This window comes from Erpetoichthys calabaricus, chromosome 10, assembly GCF_900747795.2.
Source record: "Erpetoichthys calabaricus chromosome 10, fErpCal1.3, whole genome shotgun sequence".
Classification (NCBI taxonomy): Eukaryota; Metazoa; Chordata; class Cladistia; order Polypteriformes; family Polypteridae; genus Erpetoichthys; species Erpetoichthys calabaricus.
This window is the reverse complement of record NC_041403.2, coordinates 69,964,640-69,988,110: the sequence shown is the minus strand read 5'-3', so window position 1 is coordinate 69,988,110 and position 23,471 is coordinate 69,964,640. Positions and strand designations below refer to the sequence as shown.

At 35.7% G+C, this 23,471-nt stretch overlaps 1 protein-coding gene across 4 annotated transcripts in view; it reads right to left on the bottom strand.

The window, feature by feature from the left end:
- The window catches only part of LOC114659134 (endophilin-B1), a 58,364-nt gene that overhangs the window by 7,716 nt on the left and 27,177 nt on the right, over nt 1-23,471 (bottom strand). Inside the window, exons 6-9 of one of the 4 annotated variants that reach the window (XM_028811397.2) lie at nt 18,356-18,442; nt 17,159-17,182; nt 15,308-15,397; nt 6,283-6,383 (exon numbers count right to left, since the gene is read on the bottom strand). In XM_028811397.2, the coding sequence (XP_028667230.1) occupies nt 6,283-6,383; nt 15,308-15,397; nt 17,159-17,182; nt 18,356-18,442 (302 nt within the window). The remainder of the gene's footprint in view (nt 1-6,282; nt 6,384-15,307; nt 15,398-17,158; nt 17,183-18,355; nt 18,443-23,471) is intronic. The other 3 variants (XM_051933072.1, XM_051933071.1, XM_028811396.2) reach the window with 3 other exon arrangements.

Below are 23,471 nucleotides of genomic sequence, written 5' to 3'. Positions count from 1 at the left end.
CCATTATGTACAGACAAAAAAAAATCAGATGCATAAAACTGCATAAGTTCTATGCACTTTCCCTTTATAATTCCAATCAACATGAATTTTAACACACATGCACACACCTACAGCCCCACCCCAACTCCTCCCAGAATTTCACTTATTTGAATATGCAAATCAATATAAAAAGTCCCTTATGTTCAGTGTTTTGTTAAAAGACAATGGAAAAAACACATGTAAAAAGAAAATTTCAGCAAATGCAAAATGAAGGTCTTGCTCAGTGAAGTGGAGGCAAAGAAAAATGTTACTATATGGTGGCTTAAGCAGTGGTATAAGCAACAAAATGAAATTGATGGAGAGGCACAACGGGATGAGAAGTGTTCAGATAAAGAAAAAAAAAAAAAAAAAAAAAAAAAAAAAAGGAGTGGTCAGATATCAAAGTCAACCTGAAAAGGCAATTTGCACCTCACCATCCGAGTGTCATACGAAAGCATATTAGGACCACAAGGAAGTGAACACAGTCGGGACACAGTGAAGAAAAAAAGAAAGAAAAAAAAGGCCTATGTGAAGACTGAAGTCGAAATGTCAAGTTTAATCTTGAAATATCGACTTTAACCTGTTTATTTTGTCATTAAATTAGATCATAAACTTTATCTTAATGTTAAAATCGATGTACTTACTAGAGTTTCTCAAACTCCATCGTAACTAAAGTAGCACATTAAATAATTCATATTCTAAGAGTTTCCCGACCCAGTCGTTAATAATTAAGTTCTTCTTAGAACAGCCTTTCACTTACGCTGCTGAATGTACAGGCAGAGATCGCCACACAGAATCCATTACATTCATGAAATTACAGCTCCCTAACCATTTTAGAATACTAAGATGTATACTTGATATCATTTTAATGATGAAATTAAAGCATGTATTAAACATGTGGGTAGCACTACTGCTTCGCATTAAGGGGGTCACAACCCAGGTGTATCCTACCTGGAGTTTGTATGTTTGCCTGGTGAATTTTCTCGGTGTGCTTTGGTTTCCTTCCAAAGTCATGCAGGTTAGGGGATTTGATGATGCTAAATTGGCACTACTAGTGTATGTATGTGCTCACATTCAGCTTGCAATGAGCTGACACCACATCCAGGGATTCTTCCTGCAACACAGATGATGCTTGCTGGGACAGGCATGACCCTGGATGGTATAAATTAAACATGTATAACGAAGATTTTTCAATGTTCCTTAAAATTTATGAACACTCTGTTACCGTCATAAAGATGTTTATTGTGTGGTGATTGGCTATGTGAGGAAAGAAAACAGAAGGATAGGAACTAGGGCTTGGTACGTTTGATAAAAACAATACAGTTGCAATGAAGAAAGCCCGCTCAAAAGAACATCCATTGAATTCTGTGTTTGTGTCTATGATCACCTTGCTCATCGCAAGGTGAATACAAGCACACACATACACTAGTAGCATCAATTTAGCATCCCAAAATCCCTTAACCTGCATACCATTGGAAGGAAACCGAAGCACGCAGAGGAAACCCACCAGGAAAACATAAAAACTCCAGGAAGGGTACACCCAGGACTTGACCCCCTTACTTCAAGGCACTTCTGCCATGTCACCATACCCCTACGTTTAATTACAAGTATACATTATTTAAATGAAGTTTAACAATATATTTGTAAAATGTAATATACAGTACATACTTTAATGCATTTCATTATAAAAATGATATCAAGTATACATCCTAATATTCTAACAGCACACAGCTCCAAGAGGGTAGCTCTTGGAAATCTAAATCGACTTAGAAGCCAGTCATCATTAGGTGACAAGAAGTCAGTATGATCTGTAAATACGCACTCTCTTCTAATTCTTCTATTTGCAATGTCTTCTAAAAATGCTAAAACAGCCATGATAGTTGGAACAGTTTGGCCATTCCATGCACCATTATACAGTATTGTTACAGATTGATTACAGTCAAGGTCCTTAAATTTTGTAAATGATAATTCTAATTCTGTAAATGATAATTTTGGTGTATTTGATAAAGGCCACGTCATGGATACAAATAAGAAGAAGAAAAGGAAACTACACAGAAACAGTACCACTGCTTTGAGGATGGGTGCCACCCGTTTACAAAACCAAATTGGAACATACATACACATGGTCAGAGGTTGCCATGAATATGTGTGTAGCTTTACATCAAGTTTAGTTATTATAAATCTCTATGTGAGCATGGAAATGGGCGTACACAGTGGTTTTGTGCTTATGCACCGCTTATACACGAGGCCCTGGAAGTCTTTACAGTTTAACAATAATTTTCCTGAACCACATATGTCAGAACTTTAGCCCAAAACATACTCTCACCAGTAATCTTTTGGTACATTTGGGAATACACTATATGGCCAAAAGTTTGCAGACAACTGTCCATTACACCTATATGAGCTTGTTGACCATTCCATTTAAAAACATGGACATTAATATGTAGTTAACCTTCCAGACTGCATAGTGCTTACTGTATTCTCCTGGCATTCATCAAATCCAGATTTGTCGCTCAGACTGCCAAACGGTGAATTATGATTCACTCTAGAGAACCATTCCACTGCTCCAGAGTGGCATTGTGCATAGAGATCTTTGGCTTGTGTGAAGCTGCTTGGCCATGGAAACCCAATTCATGATGCTCCCTATATATGGTTCTTGTGGTGATGCTGCTTCTACAGGCAGTTTGGAACTTTGTTATGATAGATGCAACACAGGATGGGCAATTTTTCACACTATGCATTCTAGACCTTTATGGTCCCGCATTGTGAGTTATAGCATGATCTACCACTTCATGACTGTGCTGTTATAGTTCCTAAATGCTTCCACTTCACAATAACAGAGCAGAACTTTTTCTGACTGGTGGCAAATGTGACATCCTAAGACAAGGCCACATTTAAAGGCCCTGAGGCTCTTGAGCATGACCCATTATATTGTCAATTGAGATCGAATGGCTATGTGCTTGATTTTAGGTAGCTGTGAACAATGTGAGTGGCTGAAAACAGTGAACCTAATAATTTGGAGGCGTGGGTTTTTCACATGACTGTATATTGACCGGGCGGCACGATGGCTCAGTGGGTAGCGCTGCTGCCTCGCAGTTGGGAGATCTGGGGACATGGGTTCGCTTCCCGGGTCCTCCCTGCGTTGAGTTTGCATGTTCTCCCCGTGTCTGCATGGGTTTCCTCTGGGCGCTCCGGTTTCCTCCCACAGTCCCGAGACATGCAGGTTAGGTGGATTGGCGATTCTAAATTGGCCCTAATGTGTGCTTGGTGTGTGGGTGTGTTTGTGTGTGTCCTGCGGTGGGTTGGCGCCCTGCCTGGGATTGGTTCCTGCCTTGTGCCCTGTGTTGGCTGGGATTGGCACCAGCAGACCCCCGTGACCCTGTGTTCGGATTCAGCGGGTTGGAAAATGGATGGATGTATATTGACCAGACACATAACAGTCTGACAGTCTGGCAAATGAACTGCAATATTTCTAAGCCATAGAGCCCTGCAAAAAAGACATAAAAGCTACACTAGGCCTAAGACCGCATTCCCCTGTACAATCTTTTATTGTATAGTGGCAATGACTACAGAAACAGGTAAATATTAAACAAATGCTTACTGGGGAAAGCCACAAAACATACAAAGTAAATACTTTTAAATTAAACTTTAACAGAGGGATTTTTAGGCACATTTGTTTTGGGCTAAAGTTCAACCCACTTCTAAAAACCTCTTTTCAGAAGCAAGAAATATCCGATAAATGGAATGTTGTGAAGGTGACTCCCATGCTCACAAAAGTGTAAACAGAACTGATAAAACTTCATAATTAAAGGCAAAAATTTTAACCTCAAAAACACTTATATCAGGATTGATCCATCTGTAAAAAATATCAAAGGTACCCCAGGCAAATTACAGAGCCTGTTTTTAAACTTGCACTGAACAACATATGTTATTTCAGAAGTTTTGCTTCCAGAAAACAGTCTTGTGGTTATGATACAGCTTCAAGTGGAACACAAATGTAATTTCAGATTTACTTTATCATGTGGTAATTTGGAGAAACATGAACATAACTTGGCATGTTTATTCGCTTAATGATGTTGACACATTGCATTAGTACAATTGAGTAAAAAAAATGTTTGCTACTGATTTTCATATATACATGGATGCTTCCTGCTGCAACATCTAACAGCATGATGGACCCCACTTGCCCTGATAGTTTTTCCATTATTCACAATGTCCCATTAAAGACTATCACTATTTTTGTCAGTGACTGCACCAAGATGAGCAGGTAACAACATGTTACACTTCATGGTTTTATATGTTTGAAGCATGTTGACAACCAGTTGGATGTAGTTTGGTGCTCTGTAGTTGCCAAAAAATGTATAACATTACTGAATGCCTTTCCATGTGATTTCCTACATCCCCAATAGAAAAATCATTGCTTCATATGAAGAGGAGACAAGAACATCTTTGTTGGGTTCACAAGTAGTTTAAATGCCAAACTTTTCTGTTCTGAATTTAAATTCCTATCAAGTTTAGACACTTTGCATAGCTTTCCCATTCACAAATGAAACAACAATACTTGGAATATCCAAGCTGCAAATTCTAGTAGCACTGCCACTACTTTTAGATCACCACAAGTGTTCCAGTTGTAGCTTTTGTACTGTATATGTAATACTTAGAGGAAATCACAAAAATTAGGAGATTACAATAAAATTGAATGTGAAAGGAAAATTTAAAGGCGATTTCTGTGATCAACACCCAAAAGTGTTTGGGAAGGAAAATATTTCGTATCCAGTGCAGATGTTAAGACAGTTGAGAAGAAAACAAATTGGTAAAGATAATGGAATGATCCACACATTTCAAGGTTATCATGGAAGTATTTCAGATATTGGTACCTGCCTAATAAGTTTTCTGATTTTCGGAAAAAGCATGGATTCGGATATAGCAAGTTCGCAGATGAAATTTGCGGCCACCATGATTTGCTGGCAAAGGAAATATTGATGAGATAACAAAGTACATAAAAATCTGAGAAACTTTTTTAACTTGGCAAACAATGTCCTAAATGCAAGGAAAAGGTTATAAACTTAAGACGGCAGACAAGGAATTAAAATAAGCAAACTCTAAAAAAGGATTTAGGACTTAATGTTGAGAGCATAGTATTACAAGGCAATATGTTAAACAGCATCTTAAAAAATTGTTCAAAAGATACGAAGGAATATTGTGCACAAGCTACTGAGACCACATTTAAAGGACTAAAAATAAAAAGACTTAGTAAACTGAGGAATGGTTCAGAAAAAAAAAAATAAAGCAACCAACTGTACCACAGGCCTACTATGACTACTTACAGTGAACAAAATCTCTTTAGTCTGGAGCTATATATGGAACTAATCTAGACATTCAAAAGTCTGTAAAACGCAGCACTGTTTTTCCAAAAAAATATTCAATTTAATAGTGAATTACGTATTCAAAAGTAAATGCTAAGTCTTTGGTAACAAAATGCGGCTTGTGGACTGAAGATTACAACACTTTTCATATACAGTGACTATATTTTTTTATTCTACCAAAGATGGCGCCTTTAAGACTAAGTTCAAGTAATAATCTTCACTTTCAGTATTGCCTGCTTCATCCATTCATCCACCATGGAAGCCCATAATACCTTAAAAGGACATACTAACGCACATAATCATATTGATAAAGTAATTTATAACTAATCTGAGCAATTATTAAATCCCAATGATCATTTACTATGCAGTTTTAATCAAATTTTAATAAAGGAAATACAAATGCATAAAGATAATTTAATGCTATTATGTTAAAATAATGAACTCTGAACACTACAGCATATTATTACTGATGATAAAACTTGACAGTACACAGCATTTAAAATATAATAGTACTAGTAAGACCATATAAAACATGCATTTATAAATACAGATGAAAACTGTACAAAGTACATTCTTAATATTTACTTAATACTGAAGAATGAATGAAGAGCTGTCAATTCTTTAAAAGAAATTGACATCAAAATTCAGGAACAACACAATTACATTTTAACTGATCTAATGAAATCACTATTATGTAAGTAAAGGCTGTTTTTATATTACAGTAGGTCAAAAGCACCATACTGCAACAACAAAAATGCTTATAACCTAAAGTGTCATTTCATTTCAGAGTTTTAACAGTACCATTGACTATATGGGAAAAAGCTGAAAACAGGACTAGTTTAAACTATTTTACCTAAAAAACATAATAAAATAACAATTTTGAAGTTTATAAATTTACCTTCCCAATTGCTTCTGAAGGTCCAAGAGGTACTGATAACACTGTGCATAATAAGTTGCCTGGGCTTCCACAAAATCATTCAGACAGCGCAAATGATGTGCCTAAAACAGAGCAAGACTTTGTCATGCCATTTACAGTATAAACATTTCATTTTGATACTCCTTTAAAGATAAAACCTAGTGCTGAGAGGTATACCAGTTTATTTTTATTATGATATGAATTTTTCTTATACTGCAACACTGCAACAGTGGAGGTATTGTGCAGTGAAAATGGACAGAGAATATTCCGAAACTGAAGCTGTAGCAGACGGTAAAACTGAACATGATGACACAGAAGAACTTTTTTTTTTTTGTTCTTTATTTCGCCTTATACAATTTCTTGTATTAGGCATTTGTTAGTTTTCGCATACCCCTTGGGGTCAGAGCGCAGGGTCAGCCATTGTACAGCGCCCCTGGAGCAATTACAGGTTAAGGGTCTTGCTCAAGGGCCCAGCAGAGTAGGATCTCTTTTGGCAGTGACGGGGATTCGAACTGGCAACCTTCTGGATACCAGCACAGATTCTTAGCCTCAGAGCCACCACTCCGCTTTTGCCGACAAAAGGAGTCATGCCTGGAGATACTTTGGTTTTAAAAGGTCAGATGTGAACTATTATTTTCAAATGTGTGAATACTGTTACGATAGTTCTGGATAATACTGCAAGCCAAGTAGCACTTCTTTTATTTATTTATTTTTTTCCAATGCTTGAATACTGTGTAATGTACCTGGGTACTGTGTAATAGTGTGATGATGCCAGTCCCCTACAGACTTCTCCTTCTTCCCGCATGGGAGTCTGTTGAACCAACACCGTCGATAGTTATGACCGAGATGAGCTGACAAATCTCATTGAAACCAGGGGATGGTGGAAAGTGCTCAAGTGCTTTTATTAAAAACAGTCAAAAGTAAAACCAAAAAGGTGTCCACTGTGCAGTGTTAAAAAAAATACAGTACCCAAATAAATAGAAAATCCATAAAACCAGTGAAACATGGTAGAGGTTAAAATGCAGTCTCTCTCTTCACCCGATCGCAGCCCACCACCTTCTGTCTTCCCGGCTCACCCATCACTAGTGTTGCCAGTGGAGCCTCTGTAACATGAACTCCTTTTTGCCGACCCCTGTCTTGGCTGCCACCTTACTGCGCAGCTAGACCGTCCGAAGTCGGCACACCTCCAGTCTTCCTTCACGCTAACTCAGTCGCTCCTCGGATCCATTGGGAGGTCCTAAATCTTGTTCGCCCCACTCTACACGCTTAGTCAGTAGGGCGAACCAGCCCCAAGAGCGCCTCAGCCTGCGTTCCCTCATGGAGCCCCAGCTGGTGCTGCCTTCTCCTTCCTGGTGTCTGGATCCTCTGACATGACTGCCTTTTCCCTTCTTTAACCTCCTTCTGTTCTATCTTTTCTTTTTTCCTTCCCCCTATCCTGCCGGCCCATAAATATACGTCTCCGTGGGCGCAGCGCTTTAATCACATGCTGCAGGAAGCTGGTGAAGCAATTGAAAATGATCGCACCTGCACCCCAATTACCTCATCAACTCCCCGTGGTTGTGCAACCATACCACGGAAACGGCTAATTGGACTTAAAAACTAGCCATATTTTTTTTGAAGCCGCGGACCCGCTATACCACAAATAGCATTATAAATGCAAGCTGCATTTTTATTATTTATGTATATAGCTTAGCTTGAAACAAGGTCCATAATGCAATTTGCAATATGATGGTTCAGTTGGTAAAGATGTCATCACCAAGTTGCACTTGTTTTTATTTTATTTTTATTTGGTGAATACTGTGTAATGTACCTGGGCTTGAAGCACTATAATAGTATTATTACTGGCAGTTGCACTATTTATTTTATTGTTATTATTTATTAGTTTAAATATTATGCAGTTTAATGATGGTAAAGTTGTTTAAAAAGTCACTTTAATGTGTCAGTGGACAGAGATTGTTAACATTAACAGAAAGTGTAGTTGGTTTACAAAAAATATTTACTATTTTTTCCTTTTCTAAGATAGGTTCAGTGCAATATAAATTTTGACAAGCACCTCTGGATATTTTACTAAGTCTAAATGCCTCTTTGAATGGTTGAAAATATGTTGTCAAAATTATAGTTTGAAAAATTTGTTCAATAAAAAGGTTCTATATTTTGACTACAACTGTCATGCAGTGTGATTCCTTCTCTTCATTAGTGTCACCCCCTTGAAAACTATCACTTTATGGGGCCATGAAAACTTATTAATACTTATGTGCGAATTAAAATGTTTTTTTGTACAATGTACAATTCTCATGACAGTAGAATAGGTTATTCTTAGCCAGTCTACTGCAGTAATTACAGTGGAAAATGTGGTTAACATCCACTCATGCATGGGGAAAAAACTACCGTTGAACACCGTGAAATCGGTTTAATTTTGAAAAATACCGTGATATTGAACTTTGGTCATACCGCCCAGCACTAATAGAACCTTTCTCTTTTTTTAGTAACAATAAGCTTTTATTCATAAATATTTTGAAAGAGATATTATATAATAATTTAAGAATTAATTTATATTCTTTAGAATTCATCAGCTAAGTTTAACCTCGCATCTGATGTTACTCCAAAGCATACCATCAATAAGTGCTAACCTCACAGTATTGATCTTTTAATATTTTCCCTACTGAGCTGCCATAGATTGTTTCAGAGAGAAAACTGATTAAAGTTATTTAGAATACAATGTACAAATAAATTTAATTACATGATAATACAGTAAAATCATTTATAAATCTTGAATATACACTCTTTACAGAATTTTTTTCGGACCAGTTTCTAACTTACAAAAATGTGGTTTATACTATGCAATACAAACACTGCCCAAGTTCACCCTGTTATATAGGTTGAGTTTTCTGTCTATGAAATATAAATTTATATAATAAAAATTAGTACGTAGTCAAAAAACCAAAATAATTTAGGAATAAAACTATAAACATTAATATTTACCAAAGTAAAACATTCTTCTAAGTAAATAAGAAAAACACTGATATAAGAAAAAAAATGCTTGAAATAAGCAAAATTACCTGCACAAAAGTCAAAAACATTTTACTTGATAAGACTGCCTTTTACTACTTAAAACATCAAGCTATGAGGAGTATGCTTGATGTCAATAGAAAATACTGAATTTTAACAATTCATTAGCCGTCTAGAAAGGTCTGGTTTTTGAATTAAAAAAAAATAAATCCTGGTATGTAATGATTACATCTTGCCTGAAGAAGGGGCCTGAGTTGCCTCGAAAGCTTGCATATTGTAATCTTTTTAGTTAGCCAATAAAAGGTGTCATTTTGCTTGGCTTTTCTCTACTACATTCCAAAAAATAAATTATTATATGACGTGAACTCTTCTTTTATTATATGGTATATCATACTGTAAGCATACCTGAAACTGTTACAGTGGGGGCATACACACTGTAGTTCTTACACACTGATAAATCTAGCTGGGAGTGTGTGGGTATTCAGAGAACTGAAGAAATTTTCACTCGCACTGAAACGTGAATTATTATGCTTACTACTATACATTCTGAACTTTTACAAATGGGGGTACAATAATAAAAAAAATGCAGATTGCTGTAAAATAAAAAAAAAATTAAAAATTTCAGGAAAAAAATCTGTTACTAGTTAAAGGCTTTATTACTGGCTTTGTACCACATTTTGTCATAGTGCCCAAAGCAGCACATAATCTTAGAACATCTGTTAAATACTTTCTGCCCCTGTTTAGTAAAGTAACTCTACGTCATATTATAAATAACAGGCTGTAAATACAAAGGACGCAAATTAAAATAATACTAGCCAACCTGCGGCGTATGCCGCCGCATAATTATGTATTGATGGGTGAACACTTCCTGAACGACACAGTTGTCTAAACAGAAGTGAAAATAAAATTGAGCCCGGTGCATTGTTTAACTGCATTTTCTGCCTTGTTAGCGCAGTGGTAGTGTTTCTGGTTAACAGTAAGGAGACTGTGGAAGATTTTGGGTTTGCTTCCTGGTTCCTCCCTGTCTGGATAGCGCTTTGAATGAAAAAAGTGAACATTTGCAAAATCCGTAATGGTGCGTTCAGTAAGTACAATGCACATGCGTTTAATTTGCCAGCCGTCTTTTCAGGTTTGGGCTTATTTTGCAGTGTTACCGCTTGTGCATATTAAATCTTGAAATCCTTCGAGTAACTAATTAACTAACACCCACCCACCCAGCTTGTGTGAAAAAAATGCGCCGGTTCTTTCATCATTTTGTTGCAGCCTATCAAAGATTTGCTGCCCCCAGCTCCTCACCTGAGTCGCTGTCGTCTGTGCACCTCTGAGCCACGTTGTCCTTTCATTGTTCTTTGCGGTTTCGGCTGCTTTTGTATATATAATCCACCAAGTCACCCGACCACAGTAGTAGGAGGGGGGTGGGGAGCGTACACAGGGCAGGGACGTATTCAGAGGGAGCGTATAACCCGCACTCAGTGGGTATTCCTCGTTCGTGGGGAACAATTCGAGAAAGAGCCATCAATCCTCTCCGTGTCCGGGCAGGGTGAGGTTTCCCGTGTTGAGTCAAATAAAGCAAGATTTGTGTGTGGCGAGTTGTTGTGAGCGTACACAGGGCAGGGACGTATTCAGAAGGAGCGTATAACCCGCACTCAGTGGGTATTCCTTGTTCGTGGGGAACAATTCAAGAAAGAGCTATCAATCTGTCAATCCTCTCCGTGTCCGGGCAGGGTGAGGTTTCCCGTGTTGAGTCAAATGAAGCAAGATTTGTGTGTGGCGAGTTGTTGTGTTCAAGCATATGAGCAGGCACTGTGAATGCCTTGAGAGCGTGGGTGGACGCGTGCCGGATGAATGAGTATCTATATAATATATATATCTATATAATGAGTATCTATATATCTTCTTAGATATAGACAGCATCTGATAGTTCAACTGATGATACAACTATCATAGTTGTGATGGTTCTACACTCCAGCACATTGCGGTGAACGCTGGTAACAGTCAGGCGGGCAGGCGTATAGAATTGGTGGGCGTGTCTCTCTAGCGGTTCGAGTTCTTGGGCGGTGCTCTGTCGTTTGTATCACACGGTCGGACGACTTGGTGGATTATATATGATGATGATTAAATGTTAACATCCTTCGAGGAACTAATTAACTAACACCAACCCCGCTTGTGCATATTAAATGTTGAAATCCTTCAAGGAACTAATTAACTAACTAACACCAACCCACCCACACAGCTTGTGTGAAAAAATGTGCCCGCACGGTCGGACGACTTGGTGGATTATATATGATGAACATTTGCAAAATCCATAACACTGCTTTCAGTAAGTACAATGCACACGCGTTTATATAGTAAAAGGTAAATTATCCGCGACAAACAAACTGTTATAAATGCTGCATACCAAGCCGAGGCGTAGTATACGTTGCATAATCACGCCGCTTTTTAAATGTTTTTAAGCAGAGGGAAAAAAATGAACATTTGCAAAATCCGTAACGCTGCTTTCAGTAAGTACAATGCACACGCGTTTAATTTGTCGGCCATTTTTTGCCAGTCGTCTTTTCTGGTTTGGGCTGCTTTTGTAGTATTACCGCTTGTGCATATTAAATGTTGAAATCCTTCGAGGAACTAATTAACTAACACCAACCCACCCACACACAGCTTGTGTGAAAAAATGCGCCCAGACTTTCGTACAGCCTATTAACTGTTTTAGACGCTGCATTAAGCAATTGACATCCGCGACAAACATGCCTCTTTTTACATGGTCCTGCATTGGTGGGCGGGAAACGTTTTCCCTGTTCCTGCAGGACCATCTAAGAAGATGCATGTTTGTCGCGGAAACGAATTGCTGCATGTAGCGTGTAAAACAGTTTGCTATGGTGCACGCGGTCGTGCATTGTAAGCGAAAAGTCAACGTGGTTCAGAGGTGCACGTGTACTGTAGCCCAGATGAAGATAAATGACGGCGTTTTTTCCCAGTCGACGCGTCCGAATTGGTGGGCGCGGCTCTGCGAGTTGTCGTCGTAATCCAATGGTCTTAGAGTTGGTGGGCGTGGTTCCTTCCTGCGTGCGCCATTGGCGGCTTACTTGTCGGCGGCTTAGTGAATCCATGCCCCTTCCGGCGTGCTTTCCATGGGTGGATACTTGTTTTCCGGCTTAGTGAATTATATATATAGATGCTAAATAATTAATTCTCTCCTTAACAGAGAAAACATTAAGAAGGTTAAGTGAATGCTACACTAATAAATAAAATTCAAATATCCAGCAAAGTATTGATTTAAATGTAGCATATTTCACCTTTCTGTTGGTTTAAAAAAAAAAAAAAAAGAAAAAAACCCAACAACAAATCACCCAGGGGTGGATCTACTGTACATACAGTTGGTTTAACAAACTCCCATGATAATAAATAAGTTTTATATTATATATATTATATTCCACATATGACTTTTGTCTCTTCATCCTTTATTTCTGTCCAAGAATTTAACGGTGTGCAATTTGTGAGACTGAGATCATCTGTCTTGGGTGAAAGAATGAAGTAATGTTAGAAATAATTCTTAAATTCTCTCCTTCACATTTGCTAGGTGCTTAGCTAAAGTTAGCATTAAAGACTGTTGTATACTCAAAAAAGAATTAAATCCATTATAATTCCATGTTTTATGTTTACAGCTTTATATACTTTATTTTTATACATTGCACATTGCATTTTTTATACATTTGTTGTTATTGGTGTGGCTATAAATATAACAGCAACTTTTGTTTCTTGTTTGATAACACTGCTGTTATTATACATGCTGCCATGGAACACTTTTAGTTGTAATATAGGAAAAAGTGTAAACTTCCACTTTTGTAAAGGAAAAAAAAAAAAAAGAATGTCAAGTGAGTCTGTAACGCTACCAGTCAGGAATTTAGAAGTTTCCAGAATGTGCATTGTTTGTACATGGGTGCTCGTAAAGTTACTTCAGTTTGTATGGGAGATGAACCTGTTCAGCCTGTTATGAAAGCAGTGGGTTGGTTTTAAAGATCTACTGTTGTAATATTGTGATAATATTGTGACAGCAAAACTGAGCAATTTATTAAGTAAAATAAAAGTGGCAGTCTGTTTTTAAAGATATAACAACGACAGAATGCCCTTAGTATTTCTTTATGCTCATGTTTGTGTATATGTATTTATATGTCTTAATGTAAGTATATTTCTATGTATGATTTGTATATGCAGAATTTCTTACATTCCTATTATGGCTTTGTTATGCATAATAATACATACTACTGTTTGTGATAAATAGGAAAGAGGCCTGAAATAAATAAATAAGAGGAAGTGTGGAATAATTATAAAGTTTAAGAGACAGAGATGAAGGATAAAATATAAGAACTAATGTTTATAAATTGGTTAAAGTTATGCATATAAAGCCCGTAAGGTGCTGAAAATAAATTGCATGGGTAATACAGTACTGAAAGCATTGTTTTATTGTACTTTTGTAAATAAACTTGTGATACAGACATAACTGTGGAAACAGTGTGTTGAGTCTTACATACCTCACCTTTTTGGCAAGTGTGTAGATGTGTGGTATGTTTATAGGGGCGCCAAGGTATCTTCAGCACCTTAGCGATACACACTGGGCTTGCAGACATGTAGCATGTCACAATGTAATGGACAGACTGCCTGCTATTTTTAAAGTGCTTGAGGAAATTCAATGCGAGTACAATCCACAGAGAACTATTGAAGCTCGAAGAATACTGGGTCAACTTGATTCAAATACTATAGGGTGTCTTGCAGTGTTCTGAAAGGTTTTAGGCGATTCTAAATTTTTGTCAGACATGCTGCAGTCAAAAACGATGTTTCTAAGGCTGTTGACTTAATTCAATCACTGATTTTGATGAGCTCTGGAATGAGATAGTTGACACATGTGAAAGAAGTGGTATTTCTACAACCCAGTACTTCTCAAAGCACTTCATGAAGGTAACAGGAAAACTCAAAGATTATGTTGTCACCACCAGCCTTGGACAGCAAGGACAACCAGACAACAAATATCCCTCTCAAGTAAAAGCATACTACCCAGTTATTGATAGCATGACTGAGGAAATGAACAGGTGTTTTTGTAATACCAACTGCCGTATCATGATTGGTATTCCGGCTCTAAATCCATCTAGTTCTAGCTTTCTAAGAGAGGAGGCTGTTCTATTTTTTGGCAAATGTTTAGGAGTCCCACATTGAAGACGTGAAACATGTCTTAGACAGACAAAAAATGAATGGTGAACAAAATCCTGCCTCTCTATTGGAACTTGTACATTTTCAGGACCCATACTGGGATGTGTTCTTTGAGATGTTACAGTTGTATAAGATAGCTGTAGTATTACCAGTCAGCAGTGCTTCTTGTGAATTATGTTTTTCAGCCCTAAAGCTAAAAAAGAATCATTTGCAATCTACTATGACAGAAAGTAGATTTATCAAATTTAGCTATACTAAGCCTTGAGTCCAAATGCAGTAAATATTTTTTTTTTTTTTGCTGGATAACATGGTAATTGTCATATTCAGGATCTTATAGTTGAAGTTTCTGTAGCTGTAATTATCAGATGAAAAGGAACACTGTTCTTGAGAAAGGTCTTTTGCTGAAAATACTTTACATCTAAATAGTTTCAAAAACAACATGACACTTAATTTTAAAATTGTACATGAACATTGTTGAACACATTTTTCTGTAGTTTCTTTTGGGTGAGAATTGTAAAATATGCTAATCAAACAAACTGCTGATTGGTACTGTGAGGCTGGACTTATCTTTGTAATTATTGATTTATTTACCTCATAAATACACCTACCTCGAACATGTAAGCCATATACAGTATGTACATCTGAAAGAATGTTTTCCTATTGCGACCCTCTTAAAAATCTTCCTGCCACCCCATTTAAAATTCTCTAGATCCACCCCTGACAACACCACACACAGACATACAACATTATGGTCTCCAGGTTTATAAAGAGCTGTGAAAATGTCTAGGAAACAGCTTACATGGGTACCGCTAATTCCTTCCAAGAGAAGTCTGGTTATTTCAGCCTGCCGATCAAACTCACTTTGAGTTATTCTTAGCTCCTGCTCAGCCTAGAAAAAAATGTAACGCAGCATTAATACCAAATTCATAACATTCAACCTTCCAAAGAACTTTAAAGTAAATACTATCAAGGTGTCTGACCAAATATCTTCAAATTTAGTAATTAAATTTCAGCCACTACCAAATATTTATATCATATATATCTCATTAACCATAATCTTCATGTTAATGTGCTTTTTCACAGAAATAAACCATTCAGTTTTAGCCTGGGAAAAAAACAGCTCCCTGCAAAAAATGAAATCTAAGCAAGTGAAAAGTTTTTTTATTTATATATAGTCATTAAAGCTTGTCTTCCTTACTGTAAGATTTACTGACTTACAAAAACATTTTGTATTTAATATTGAGTTTATTTTAAAAAATCCTATCAAGAATGGTTTGCTTACTCTACTGACAGATATTTTTATTAAATAAAGGCAAAACAACTCTTGTTTTTAAGGTTTTTTTCTTCTAGTTTCTGCATATACATTTTTGCAGTGTAGTACTTTTCTTGCAGCTGTTTAAACAACTCACAGGGGTGGTTTTTGTGACACCAAGTGCTGTGTATTATGATATACTTTAAGCCTGTCTTTAGAAATGGTACTTCTAACTGAAACAAACTTTAGACAGAAAGAGTAAGGTACATGCTCATGTTTATACTGACCCTAGTATTCACTTCCCTGTAAATACACTAAAGAGTGCATTTGTAGCTTTCCAAAACACACGACACACAAATTAAATGAAAATAAATGAGAGGTAACAACATAAAATCCCTGAACCAACTGTACTAAAATTAATCTGAGCTGCGAGATTTTGCTTATGGATGAAGGATTTAGACAAGATTTTTTTTTTTTTTTTTTTAAACATTGGGACTTCAGTCCAAAGGCTGTGTATGTTGTTCATGAAGGTGTAAAGAGTAAAGAACAACCGAGTTTGGTTAGTTCTAGTGAAATATATTGACAAGCAACATGAATGTCTTATTACTGTGCAATCTTATTTTGTTTTTTTAAATCAAAGAAGTTTACTATATGGGGAAAATTTAAACTCTGATTGCTAAAGTTACAAACTTTTAAACTGTGTCATTTCTTTATCCTTGAGATATTAAATATTCCATTTACAGTCAGCCAACACTTGACGAGTAGGCATAATGTTTGTGCAGCTTTGTTTTGCACTATTATGCATGCAATATTCAACATACATTATATTTAAAACGAAAAAAGAATAAGTATCACAAGTGAAAAGGTAACTTTCCTGAAAATATCAATGAATTGGAAACACTGCAAAAGTTGACATAAAGGAAAGGATCAAAATAGCATATAGCACACTTAATGACAAAATCTGTGGCACTGCATTTCCTATTTTAAGTTATTACATTAATAACTGCACTGGTTGTGTATCACATGTTGCATATCAAATTCATTAAAAAATGTTTTTAGCAAATAACAATGGCGAAAAACAATGTGCAAATGAGCTTAATATCCAAAATCCTAAATATTTGGAATAAAATCCTCGCGGATAGAAAGGCAGAAAAAAGGGAAAAACAAAATAGCACAACTTTTTTTTCAATTTAGTGAGGTTTTAGTGAAAAAGGAACAACAATGATAATGCTGTGATATTTCTGAATCTCCAAATTACTGTTTTTTTTTTTTTTAATAAAAGACAAAAGACATTTTAACTTTATTTTGTATTAAAGGTAAGAACAGTAGTTCTTAAGTAGATACCTACTTAACTATAAAAAACATTTTTAAAATACATTTTGCAAACAGCCTACTTACTTTGGTCACCTCTTCAGCCCACATCTTGACAGCAGAAGAGGCAAAGTGATAATATTTAGAACAAAGCAATAGTTTAAAAATAAAAAAAAAGTAATTTTTTGTGTGTTCATTACAATTATGAAAAGTAATTCAAATGACCCATCATGAAGCAGGACACAAATTCTAAAAATTAAAAGATGGAAGCATCTACAGTAAAATTGATAAATGCAAATATTCTTTTTCAAAAAAATGTGCTCCCTTGTGGAATTTGATCGGAATATTTCATGGTTATTAAATACTTAACACCATATAATGAAGACTGCTTTTTTGAATGTTTCAAATACACTACTACATATAGATTTTCAGTATAAAGACATGAGAAAAACTGTACAGTACTGGAACAAATTACCACAATTGTTTTATCATCAGGAAAGAAACAAGGTCTACATTTTGCATTTTAATACAACTTGATTGAGCAGCTTTATAAATATTAATGCGCTAAAGTGGCTCAACTCATCTTCATTTAGGTTCGCTATATTTAAAATAGATGGTATCTGTTATTTAAAAATACAATTTTCTATTAGTCTCTTTTGTTTAAAATGTGTTTTTCACAAATACTCTATTCTGGAATCATAACACTTTAGTATAAATTAAATGCATAAATAAAATGGTTACATCTGAAACAAGACCATCATCCATAGTAAATTATGCTCAAAAAATAAGATATCACAACTTAAATTTGTTCTCATTACTTTCTTGTTGTAATTCTGGCATTACACATCTCATAGAAATTACTCTACAACCTTCCTTTTGATTCACATTGCAAAAAAAAAAAAGTTCTAGCTATGCATTTTATCCACATACCACAAGACACACACAAGGATGACAAAAAAGCTACAATGAAATAGGTGAGAAGAGGAGACACTTTCTCTTGCTATAATTTTACACTTGAATACTACTTATTAGAATATAATTTTCAATAATGCAAGATAATATGTAATATATACAATTCAAACATGTCAAATTTTAAATAATTTGTCTCTAGTATAAACAAAATCTAACTTTACTTTCAACTTTGTGGCTATACTAAAGTAACCAAATTAACATACTCTAGAAATTGTAGATTAAATCCATCCAAAAGAAAAATCAGCCAAATAACATAATAGCAAGAGATAGCATTTCAATGGAACAGGAAAATGCAGAACAAGGCCAACAAACCTTTAGCCATTTTACATGCAGGTAGTTGAGCATGTAAGAGAAATTTACCATTGGGTTTTCCCCACTTGGCTGACATTGGTTTAATTGCTACAACATATAAAAAAGGTCATACAAGAGAGACAAATTTAAAAATGTTAATATTTTAGGATGGATATGATCTAGGTAAAGCACTTTTGTCACAGAATAAACAAAGGTCATCAATGAGCAATTATTTTATGAACAGTTTTATTTATTTCTGCAAGTTAAACCTAAATACTGTACAATATGCTGATTGTAGGTTTTGGTGTAGTACAAAAAGTACAAAATATATCTTCCCATGTGGAGTATGAAATTCTTAATTACACCTAACCAGGTTTTGGATCAGAACTTCTGAAAACAAAGTAAAAGCACTTACATAGTAAACAACTATCTAAAAGCAATACTGTAGCTTGAAACAAAGAGAATTAACATGTAAAAAAGGAGATTCAAAGTAGTAACAAAGTGATCAATTATTATTAATTTTACTGTTTACCACAATGTCACAAATGTCAAACGTAAAGATTCAAGGTGGAAGTTAACAACAACAAAATCCTAAAATTCCCTGTTGTCTGGTTATGATTAATTAATAAGTGTCCTATTTCACTGATCTAAGAATGAAACTCCCCATTTTTGCGGATCATCATCTTCTTTTGGCTGCTCCAGTCAGGGGTTGCCACAGCAGATCATCTTTTTCCATATCTTCCTGTCCTCTGTATGTTGCTCTGTTACACCCATCACCTGGATGTCCTCTTTCACCACATCCATAAATCTTCTCTTAGGCCTTCCTCTTTTCCTTTTGCCTGGCAGCTCTATCTTTAACATCCTTTTCCCAATATACCCAGGATCTCTCCTCTGCACATGTCCAAACAAACGCAATCCCACATCTGACTTTGCAAATAACAATATTTAATTTCCTGCAATGTAGTTACTTTAAGTGTAAGGAAAGTGCATACACAAACAAAACATACTTGCTTACATACAGAACAGTTTGTACTGCAGTTTGTGCTAAAAAGGTATATAAAAGATAATAAAGGGTTTAAACTGGCTTAATTAAAAATTAACACTGTAAAACTGCAGAGGGATTGTATAAAATGATCAAAACAATGAGGTTGTGTTCCCTAATACAAAGCAAAAGCATGGATTAAAAAATACACATTTATAAATAAAGATATCTATCAACTGCTGTACCAGGCTGTTATCTACAATTATGAAAGAAAAAAAATGCTGCCTGTTTTGCTTTTGTATAGGTCTCTAACATTTAAGACAGAAACTTTCATTGCATACTAATAAGACCCTATAGAGTTTTATATCATAGACGTGTTCCCCATCGTGATCCTCTTCAACCCTGTCAAACAACTCTATAGCCTAACACTTGGCAGTCCAAGTGTATTAGGAACGGATGGCTGCATGGAGGAATATCTCTGGATAGGGACCATATTGTGTATTATCTAACCTATTTTAATTGAACGTTTCCAGTAAACAGTTTAGATCTCCTTGAAACTCTTAGTTGTCAATAAAAGGTCACTTATTTAATAATTCATTCAGTGTGAAATTAGAACAACTGGTCCTGAGCATTTGTACTCCTGTAACATCTATGATGTAACTATAATATTCATCACAGATGGTTAATCCTGTAACTCATGTTCTTCCAAACACTTTAATACAGATTATTACTAAAACTAAATAAATACATACTATTCAATGATTAATGAAAAAATACCATATCCTTTGTTAAAAGAATAACAGTGCTAAGGTTTAAGGATTTGCTTGTCATGCAGTGCTCAAATAGCGGGTTTGGAAGGTCAAACATGGGTTAGGACAATATGTTCTTATGTTATGTATGTACAAAATTAAAACTGGTTATAACAAACAAGTAATTGTATCACACCTCTGCAGCCTACTTTAGCACATTTTATCTAGTCCTGCACACTTCTGTTATAATACTTATCCTATGAATAATGCTATGCTGATTGAATTATAGCAGTTCTTATTTTGCTTTTAACCGGGAACATCATATGTGTGCTCATAATTACATGCTAAAGTCACTGTCCTAAATAAAAAGCAGCAACTGGCTAAAAACTACTGGTACAGATTTCAAAGGTATCCTTTCTTCAGTATTTTTTAAATAAAATTTTGTTACATAATTCACTCTTTTCAAATACAGAATTCAACTTTACTTCAATGTTTTTTTTTAGCCTGGTTACATTCATCCAGTTCTATTTCTTAAAGCTCTCTCATATCAGTTCATAATTTTTTCAAAATTAATAATTATAATTTTTGGAAGTAGTTTCTCTTTTGGCAAACAATATACCAAATTTTTACATTTGGATAGCCATTTCTTAATGGTTCCACAACCACTGTATTCTATTTATGTTATTACAGAATATCCAGTCAAAACAGTGTTTACATTTATTTAGCACCCAGCTATAACAAGATAAAAACAAATCGCTTATTCATCCATTTACAGAGGGTATTTATATTTTTAGGAGAGTACTGAGGTGAGGCATATATCAACAGCATAGTATGCAAGTCAGGAACCAAACTTAAATGGGATGGGTTGCCACATGCACTAATACCAAGCCAAGTTAAAATTAACGACTAAACTAAAATACATAAATTGTTATATGGGATTACGTAAAGAACATTCATGGGACATAGGGAGAACACGGAAACTCGTCATAGATCATGACTAGAAGCAGCAACTAAGTCCTAGTCTCTGAAAATGTGTGACACCACCAGTATTCACCAAATTATCCTTGCTACCTATTTAAATTTTCTATGTGACACTATCAATTGTTTATTTGTAATATATTTTGCTAAAGAAAAGCCTACTCAAGTATTCATTATGACAATGAAAAATAATAAGCAATTATTATTTATTAGAACTCTGTGTTTAGGTTGCTGAAGACTATTCCATTTTCTTTTGTAGTTTTCTACTCTAATTCAGACCACCTTAGTAAGTATTGATGTTTAAAAAATAATTAAAGAATTTGGCAGTACAATGACATAAAATAACAGACATTGTATTACTACAGTTAACCATACAGGAAAGAAAGCAAAAAAAAAACAATTCCACTTTTGCATTTTTCAGAGGTACGTATATACCTTTGCAACTGAATGCATGTCTGACATTTGTAAAGCTCCCTCCATAGACAATTCTCCAGTCACAGCTGCTGTGGCAGGCAAACATGCACGATCACAGCAGGCAAACATGCACGACTCAAGGGGCCTCCACCTCTCAGAGCGTCTGTGGTTAGCGATCATGTGACTTTCCAATGAGTGCAACATTGTTCTTAGGTCTGTTGACTCTTTCATTTGTACTGGTGAGGCAAAGAGGCCCCTCTATGATTTTAAATCTCAAAGAAACTATTTTATAATTTAAAACGCAAGGAAATCACTCAACTGTGACAGACAGTACAGTGCCGGATGCACATAAAGATAAAAATGCATCCTTCACAATAAGGATGCCTACTTTAAAAACACTGCTGCAGGAAGACTTTACTGGAAAAAATCCTTAGCATCCAGTTATAAGGATGCATTTCACTACCATTTCAATGTTACTAATTAAGAGTAGGTATGAACAGAAAATACAAGAAAACCTTATAAAAAGACGCACACATTTTTATTTTTTACAGGCTAGAAAGGCAGCCAGCCGATGGTGGCAGACCACATCATCACAAGATCAGGAGAATGTTACTGCAGACGCTGCCCATGCCAGAAATTGTCTGAGGTTAAGAGACAGACAAGCTCTTATAGCTAAGGATAACAACATGTTCCAAGGTACTGAAACGGACAGACAGAGTACCTTTCAATTACGTTCTTTACCGCAACATAGTGCAAATGAAGCAAGTTTATTGTGTCCCACTCCAATGCTGCCAGAAAAAAAAATACAAGACAGACCTATTTAAAAAAAATCAGAGTCATCTAAAGTGCATCAATGACATTATTGTGCTGTATAGTGTTCACTGACAACTGCTAGGTTTCACTCTATTATATTGTAAAACATTGCATTAATTGCAATTACATTTGTTATCACAAACTTATTCTAGGGAATATTTGAGCTACTGACACTCCAAAGGAATTAATATCTATTGATGAAGCAGGCTTTAGAGACTCAAAGAGAATGAGTAGAAGATGGAAAATATTTGGCCACCATGCCACTGTGGATATGCCTAGCATGTGTAAAGGCAACTTCATGGAGTCCTCCATGGCCGTGCCACTCTAGGACCAGCGTGTCTAATGACATTTCTCCTGGTCTTCAAGATGCTCTAATCGAATAAGAGCATAGAGAGTAGGAACAACCAGAGCATCTTTCTTACACTATTACTTGGGACAAAGTCATGTTTTTTATTGTGGTATTCAAATTCAGTGAAATTATACAATTTTCAAAAATCTTCTTTCCTCATTACTCCCCATTTCCTTGCCCTTTGGAATAATTTTTCTCAGGATTAATTGCACTAGAGGATTTGTTTGTGTTTTGCAGGCACAGTTTCATTATCTATGGAAAGGAAAATCTTCTATACCCTATGCTAAAGGTTTGTGATGAGATAGTTGTGAGTGATGACAGCTGTGGATTCACCACAGCAAGCGGTATTTTCTAAGCCATATGCACAGGAAAGATATTGCATGTGATGTAGATAATGTATTATGGCCTGCTCCAGCCCAGAGACTGGAGAACCAGGCTGAATAATTACACTTTTTCCATTTCTGTTTTATGGATGTCTCCTTCATATAGAACTTTATAGAGAGTCTGATTTTTACTTATTTCTCCCAAAAACACCTATGCGCCTCCAAAATTAAAAGTTAACAGTTTAGATATATATCTATATCAATTGTGTCGTTCTTCCTGCACTTAGTTTTTTTTACATGGACTCGTATAAAATGTATGCTTTTGTCCTTGTGCAGGTCATCTCATCTCTGAAGGCACTGTTTTCAACTGACTGCACTAATGGATTTGAGTGTGTTTAGCAGGCAATGTTTCATTATGAGCAAAGTTAACATGATTTTGAGTCAATTGTTCACTTTTGTCAGACAGAGATGCATTGTGGTAAATTTATTTAGGTTTCTGGATTTATGTTTAAGGCTTTGGAAAAAATGA